The sequence below is a fragment of the Abramis brama genome (assembly GCF_963993115.1).
Source record: "Abramis brama genome assembly, chromosome: 1".
In the NCBI taxonomy this organism is placed as follows: Eukaryota; Metazoa; Chordata; class Actinopteri; order Cypriniformes; family Leuciscidae; genus Abramis; species Abramis brama.
Window position 1 is genome coordinate 67922121 of NC_139963.1, and position 8483 is coordinate 67930603.

Below are 8483 nucleotides of genomic sequence, written 5' to 3' on the forward strand. Positions count from 1 at the left end.
ACTTTTCCCAAAGACATCGAATTACATAAACGGTGGGTGATTAACATCCGACGAGACTTCTGGCTAGCTAGCGTTAGCAAATTACCTTCAAAGTTGCAAAGAAATGAAGAAACGTAAAATTTAAAGCCTTTATCTAATTTGCTACGTGGTGTCGTACTGGATGCCCGGACGATCCTCCGGATATCGTTAACAGACACTTTCGGCAACTCCAGCAAACACCTTGTGAACTTCGTCTCTGCCATCGTAAATGTCGACTGCCAGTGTTTAATGTTTTCTTCCGTTAACCGGAAATGTCCAAACATCCTCACGCCAATGCGGAAGTGATGCGTGCATAGAGCCCATAGGGCGTCTATGTATTTATTATGTCTATGGTTTAACTCTTTCCCCGCCCCGCTTTCCGTGTTTTCACTGGTAACGGTAGGGGGCGCTGTTACACATCTTCTGAAAGAGTAGAGAATCTCCTGATCAAAACACAGGAGAAGAAGATCCTAAAACGAGCGATATCATGTGCAATCATATGCATATGTAAAATAAGGCAAACATCAACATTAAACAGCATATAAATCAAAACGGTCTAATGTTACTGAATGAACTGTCGACCCAAGACGAGCTACAGGACTGTGAAGCTTCGAGGAGTTGGACTCGATCTACTCATCTGTGTTTTGATCGTCACTGTGAATGTATGTATTATTTGACAAAACTTTCTCAGCTTTTTGCTCAAAATGTTGTTTTTATAAAACTTAATAAAACACAGAAAGACACATACACACTGCAGCAACAGCAGTCAACGTTAGTTTTAGTGACATTTTTCTTTTGCAGAGCCGAGAGAAAAACAAAATGTGGTTTCAGAGAAACCTTGATGCAGATTTAACATTAAGAAACATTATTTACATTTACAACATATGAAATAAAGCACAATGGTACAATACTATACAATAGGCAACAATAGATTGACATTTCGCTAAATCTCTCATTTCCACATAAAGTATACAACATGTTTTGATCACCATTAGAAGTTATAGCAGAACTTAAGAGTTATAAAAAAATAATTTCTATATCTCCTTTCCAGACTCTCTATTATCAGGGCTGAATTTTCCTCATATCGTGACATTGGCAAAAGCAAGTTTTGGATGAAGATTATTGTATATGTAGATATGTGGACGCTGTTATTTTCTACTTCTGTTTTTTTTTTTTTTTTTTTTCGGCCCGAATCTCACATTATAATGAAGTGATACACACAGGCTATTCTGGCTGTGACTCGACAACAAATGCAAGACGCTCCTCTCTGCTCCTCAAATATACCGTATAAAGCGTTTATACCTTTATATACTGTATAAAGCGTTTCTTAAGTAAAGAAAACGCTGTATTTATTCAGAGACACAGTTCTTTATTCACCCTTGTATGGTAAATAAGCAGAGACACTCCGACTGTTCGACTGCAGTGATGGAGTTATGAGATTCGCCCACAAGCTCTTTCTAATACTTCTCTTTGGTTAAATATTAGAAAAACCCACAGACAGATGTAACGGATGACCATAGAAATGATTTATTTTAAAAATGACGATATCTTACATTTCATTAATTTATGAAGTGAGTGTCTTACATAATTTTAGCATTAGAGTGAAATAATAATAATAATTAATATATATAATTTCTCCTCATTGTAATTGCTAATGCATAAATCCAACCCTGACTATAACAGAGGAGAACAGCTGATCATGAGCTTGTAGCTTCTGTGTTTGGACTCTTTCTGGGCTGGAAACTTTATAAGGAATGAATTACAGAAGTTTTCTAGCAAGAGGAAGGAAGAGAACAACAACTCAGAGGAGTTTTGATATTACATGAAGGATCTGAGTGCCGTCTGAAGGATTGAACATTCAGTCTCAGTGTTTCTGATGGAGTAAGAGACACACAACTGAACATTTACTGACTTCATGATCCTGAACTGTGATCCTGAGACTCAAAGCTCAATCCATCAGGTCAAAGTTAAAGTTATAACACTGATTTATCTCTCTGTTAATGATCTTAATGCAGTTTAAGATCAAGGTTCATCTGTACTGTTGAAGGTGGTTTACAGCTAGAATTAGTTATAAAAGCAAATCACTATTACATGAATACAAAGAACAATGACAATTAAACATTTACAGCTATTTACAAAACCAAGAAAACGTACATTAGAAAATTATCTCAATAACGAATACAGAATGAGATTTAACACTGAAATCACAGTCAGAAGCTTCTCAGGAGTGTTTCTCTCTCACTGTGAAACCACTGAATCCAGCTGAGATTCAGTCCTACTAGTGTCCTGATCTTCATTCAGTAGAGGCTTCATCTCATGAGATTCTGCTGGGTTCTGGTCCTGGTTCTGGTTCTGGTTCTGGTTTGATCCACTGGCTGTAGTTTCATCAGAACCTGCTGCAGTCTGTGTTCAGAATAAGACACGCTTTAACATGTATTTTCAACAGTATCACAGCAGTGTTTCTCAGTCCTCATAGAAAACACTTCACAGTTTTACCACACAGAAGCATTTGCTGTTTGTAAGTTGAAGGAAATGACGTTTGAAACCCAGTTTGTGTCAGAGCAGAGGATCAGGATGTGGTATTACAGATATTACAGGTTTTACACAGTCAATAATCTGAAGAGTTTTGTGTGAAATAAAGGAAAGCGCTGATGTTCTCCAGGAGCAGGATTGAGAAACACTGATGATCTACACAACATCTGTGGAGAAAAGTGTTCAAATCCACAATGATTCTGACGCTAACCTGAGATTCCTGATTCTGAGATCCAGCGGCTCGAGGTCGACGAGACTTTATTGCCTTCTGTGTTCAAGACAAGACAGTTCATTTACACACAGATCTCCACTGATGCATTAATGTACACACAGATCTCCACTAATGCATTAATGCACACACAGATCTCCACTAATGCATTAATGTACACACAGATCTCCACTAATGCATTAATGTACACACAGATCTCCACTAATGCATTAATGTACACACAGATCTCCACTAATGCATTAATGTACACACAGATCTCCACTAATGCATTAATGTACACACAGATCTCCACTAATGCATTAATGTACACACAGATCTCCACTAATGCATTAATGTACACACAGATCTCGACTAATGCATTAATGTACACACAGATCTCCACTAATGCATCAATGTACACACAGATCTTCACTAATGCATTAATGTACACACAGATCTCCACTAATGCATTAATGTACACACAGATCTCCACTAATGCATTAATGTACACACAGATCTCCACTAATGCATTAATGTACACACAGATCTCCACTAATGCATTAATGTACACACAGATCTCCACTAATGCATTAATGTACACACAGATCTCCACTAATGCATTAATGTACACACAGATCATCACTAATGCATTAATGCACACACAGATCTCCACTAATGCATTAATGTACACACAGATCTCCACTGATGCATTAATGTACACACAGATCATCACTAATGCATTAATGTACACACAGATCTTCCCTAATGCATTAATGTACACACAGATCTTCCCTAATGCATTAATGTACACACAGATCTCCACTAATGCATTAATGCACACACAGATCTTCACAGTTATTTAAAGGTGCAGTCAGTCATTCTGTCCACATTTAAAGGAAAGAATTTCACAGATCAGATTTAGAGTCGGGAAGAATCAGTTTTATTCAACATAAGTTGTTTTCTCTCTTCGCTCATGAGTGTCTGTATGAAGACTTCAGTCTGAGAAACATGAACATAAAATCACTGAGTGCACCTTTAACATGAAGTGAAACCGCAGGTGAATTAATCAAATCTAATTCACATTAAATATGAAATACTAACCTGACATGACTGCACACATGGTTTGATCCCTGTGAGTTCAGAGACAGAGGAGGAAAAGAGATTTACAGGATTATTCAGATTCAAAACACTTCAGACTGTATAATAGATGAGTCCTGGTTTAACAAAGAAAAATATAATAACCTTCAGATATCCAGTGAATTTAATAGAGCGTTCAGTGAGTGTTGAAGATGATTCAGTTTAGTTTAGTTTAGAATGAGTCAGTATGAGTCATAATCAATAATCTATAACTGAATCAAACTGAAGCTGTAGAGTCTCAGTTCAGTGAAACACAATAAACACACGTGTGAGATTCATCAATCATCACAACACAAAACTCAGCATTTATTCCCTGAAAGTGACGCATCCTAAAGACAGATTATTGGTCACATATGTGCTCATATTTTTAAATGAAAATCCCTTAAAGAAATATGAGAGGCACCAAAACACCTGAAGTGAATGTATTAGTTTAATGGTCTTTAAGTTCAGGTTATACTCACAGGGTTCAAATACCAGTAAAACCATCAGAAATAAAGTGAAGAGGAATTCAGAGGAAAAGACGATGATCCTCATATCTCCAACGGCTCCTTCACCATTAACTGAGGATGAGAATAAACCACAGTATTTCATTTACAGCATGAACAGCTGATTATAAGGCTTATTATTGCTCTGAATCAATATATGTGAATGAAAAGAGAATAATAACTTTCAGATGAAGGAGATGTCTGCCTCACAGTGAGATATTATCACTCTCTCAGTTCAGATTAAAATACTGTATTAGTTTATAATGTGTGTGTTTTTACCAGAAAGCTCAGATATAATGTAAGTGATGTTGAAGTGTTCACTCGCCTGTTTTCAGGATCAGTTCAGTCATCAGAGCAACAGCGTTCAGGACAACAACAACGACTGATCCAAACACATACACAGGAACAACACGGAGAAGAGCTGGAAGATACAATAATACAGTTTCATATCTTCACCATTAGAGATAATAATACAGATTATATCATCACTTTGCCATCATCACCTTGGGGGTTAAAGGAGAACGTTATCTTCAGGAAATACACTGTATTTTAATGTCTTTTTTTATCCTCTCCGCAACTAAACTATAGCGAGTTAGAGAACCTTTAAGGAATTATACAGGGCTTTAACACCTCAACCAAAGAACCACTGAAGAACCACATTTCTTTAATAAGAAATAATAAATTATTCAAAAAATATCTTGTAGAATAAGGATTTCCATCATTCATTGATAGAAGTTGAATAAAACATGACAGTAACACACAATATTCATACACAACACACCCTCATGTTTCACACACATTTGTTCTTGATTGAGGAAACATTATAGTGAACTAGACGAGTAAAGTTTGTAAACAAACTTTAAAATTGGCTTGAAAAAGCATTGTCTGAAAGTTTGAAATAACTTTGATAAGCTTAAAGTTTGAATTGAATGGGTTTAGCATGATTTACCACGTTACTAGCATGATTTACCACATTGTTAGCACAATTTAACATGAATTACCATGTTGCACGCCTGATTTAACATTAATTACCATGTAGCTAACATGATTTAGCATGCTGTTGGCATTAATTATCATTGTGTTAACATGTTTTAGCATGGAGTTAGCATGAATTAGTTTAATGCTATCATGTTTTATCATGTAGCTAGCATGATTTAACATTATTCACCATGTTGCTAGCATGATTTAGCATTGAATTACCATGTTGCTAACATGATTTGGCATTCTGTTAGCATGAATTAACAATGTGTTAGAAAGAATTAGCATGATACTATCATGTTTTATCATGTTGTTAGCATGAATGATTTTGCATTAATTACCATGTAGCTAACATGATTTTAACATGATTTAGCATGCTGTTAGCATGAATTATAATTGTGCTAACATGTTTTAGCATGTTGCTAACATGATTTAGCATGATGCTATCATGAATTAGCATTTTGCTAACATGTTTTAAAATGTTGTTAGCATGAATTACAATGTTGTTAGCATTAATTACCATGTAGCTAACATGATTTGGCATTCTGTTAGCATGAATTAACATTGTGTTAGTATGAATTAGCATGATGCTATAATGTTTTATCATGTTGCTAGCATGAATTACCATGTTGCTAACATGATTTAATATGCTGTTAACACAAATGAGCTTTTTGCTAATGTCTAAACATGTTGCTAGCATGCTTTAACATTAATTACCATGTAGCTAACATGACAGATACATAGTGGATGAAGCTTAAAGGGGCATTCCACCCATTTGAACATTGTTTTTTATTTAAAGTGGGTCATATATGTAGTCGAAATGTAAAATAAATTTTGAATTTGGTGCCTTCGTGACCGAGGAAAGACAAAAAATAACTTCAGGACGCATTTGTATGAAAGACAACAACTCCCACAATGCACCACATTGCACAGCTCCGCAAGCAACTCCCACTAATCCAGAAAGCGCATATCTGCCTATAAGAGAAATCACTCTTCCGTCTACAAGGCTAGCAACCACCAGAGCTTGAAATTCCTTTCACATTCACACAAAATGTCTAGTTAGTTGGCGAACTCATTAGTGCATTACTCCTCGTTTGTATTTCTTTCGAAAAGGTGAATTATTGCATGGTACCGGGATGTTCAGTCAGAACATATGCGGTGCGAAACTAGGATAGTTCACAACACAAACGTCCGTGTCCTCGTCTGATTCAGAGATTTCGTCCAGGAGAAATTATCGTTGAAATTCTTTGCCGCAGACGGACTCTATCTCTGTGTTCATAGCGGTTCGTAGTTGCATAGTGAGATCACCGGCGCCACCAGTCCGCCCTAACTCGAGCCAGTCCGGGCTCCTCGTCCGCGGCAGGCAGGTCTTCTGCCTCGGCTGCTCTTCGCTATAATGCGGCTTGTAAAGGTAGCCACAAACACCTGATTCAAGCATCAGACTTCCGAAATCATCTTCCTCTATATCATATTGAGCACTCTCCTCCGTTATTGTCACAACTTTACATCTGTCTCCACAGCGCCTGTTAGCTTAGCTTCAAACAAGATGGAGGATATTGCTTTCAGTTTCAGAGAGTAAAGTCCCACCCACTGATCTGTAATAGGCCTGTAGCGTGAGCGGGAAAGATGAGGAACTAGTGCTTGTAGTCTCAACAGAAATCCCCCCCTCTTACACTTCCTCCTACAATGACGCAAAATGACGATTTTTGCGTCATTGTAGGAGGAAGTGTAAGAGGTAAATAACGGATTTCTCCCGTCTCAGGGGAAAATGAGAGAGTGTTGCACGACCATTCAATAGTATGACTGGGTTTCTAACAATGCAAAGCTTAATGCAAATGGGTGAAGTGTCCCTTTAAATACTCTATTGGAGTTCGTGCTTTAAAGTTTTGACCCCCTTAATGAAAGCGAATGGGACTTTTATGATTGTTATGAAAACTGTAAGTTGGATCCGTTATAAAAGATAACAGCGTGTCAGAACAGCTGAAGGTCTGAGAGAGTTTGGTGTTTGTAGCTGTAAAGCTCTAGGAGGAGATGCTGTCTAAACTCAGACTCAGAAGAAGAAGAAGTTTCAATAGTAGATCAGTGAGTGAAGTAAGTTTGATCAAGCAAACTTAAATATCAGCAGGAGATCATAAACACACACGAGGAACAGGATTTCATGAAGATCATTATTACAACGGCAGAACTAAAGCTGTGCTGAGATGGTAAACGCTGAATATCTCTGTAAAACATCTGAGGTCGACAGAAGTTTACTGTAAATATACGTCTGCAGCGTTTCAGGATTTATAGATTTAACTTAGACTTACAGTAAAAAGCTGTATTTCATTAACTGGTGTAATGTTATGAAGTACTAAAATATCATAAAAGCACAGGTGATGGTGAGAAAGGTCAAAGTTCATGATGAGATTAGTACTAATATAGAAGCTGTACAGTGTGACACACACACACACACACACACACACACACACACACACACACTAAACATCATCATAGACACACACACGACACTGTAATAATGCAGTGAACATTAACAGTTTCTCACTGTATATAGTCAGTTACAGTCTTTTAGAGTTAAAATGATGATAGTTTTCACAGTGTAGAGACTCGATCTCTCCAGAAGAGAAGAACAGAAGAGAGTGAGAATAAACCAGAGCAGAGATGATGATTAATATTAATACTGTACCATGATCTGTAAATGAGGCTGTGAAGTTTATCACTGTCCAGAGTGACTGAAGAAACACGATCATACAGACCCATCCGACACGATCTGAACATCAACACACACATCAGATCATCACTGACAGTATTCATCAACACACACACACACCACACACACACACACACACACACACACACACATCAGATCATCACTGACAGTGTTCATCAACACACACACACACCACACACACACACACACACACACACACACACACACACACACACATCAGATCATCACTGACAGTGTTCATCAACACACACACACACACACACACACACACACACACACACACACATCAGATCATCACTGACAGTGTTCATCAACACACACACACACACACACACACACACACACATCAGATCATCACTGACAGTGTTCATCAACACACACACACACACACACACAC

At 37.4% G+C, this 8483-nt stretch overlaps 1 protein-coding gene across 1 annotated transcript in view; it reads right to left on the reverse strand.

The window, feature by feature from the left end:
• Positions 1-720: 720 nt before the first annotated feature.
• LOC311079090 (uncharacterized protein) overlaps positions 721-8483 on the reverse strand; it is a 20716-nt gene continuing 12953 nt past the window's right edge. Inside the window, exons 10-15 of the mRNA XM_084108275.1 lie at positions 8042-8125; positions 4706-4801; positions 4357-4455; positions 3860-3888; positions 2762-2818; positions 721-2421 (exon numbers count right to left, since the gene is read on the reverse strand). Coding sequence (XP_083964401.1) covers positions 2257-2421; positions 2762-2818; positions 3860-3888; positions 4357-4455; positions 4706-4801; positions 8042-8125 — 530 coding nt within the window. The 3' untranslated portion in view covers positions 721-2256. The remainder of the gene's footprint in view (positions 2422-2761; positions 2819-3859; positions 3889-4356; positions 4456-4705; positions 4802-8041; positions 8126-8483) is intronic.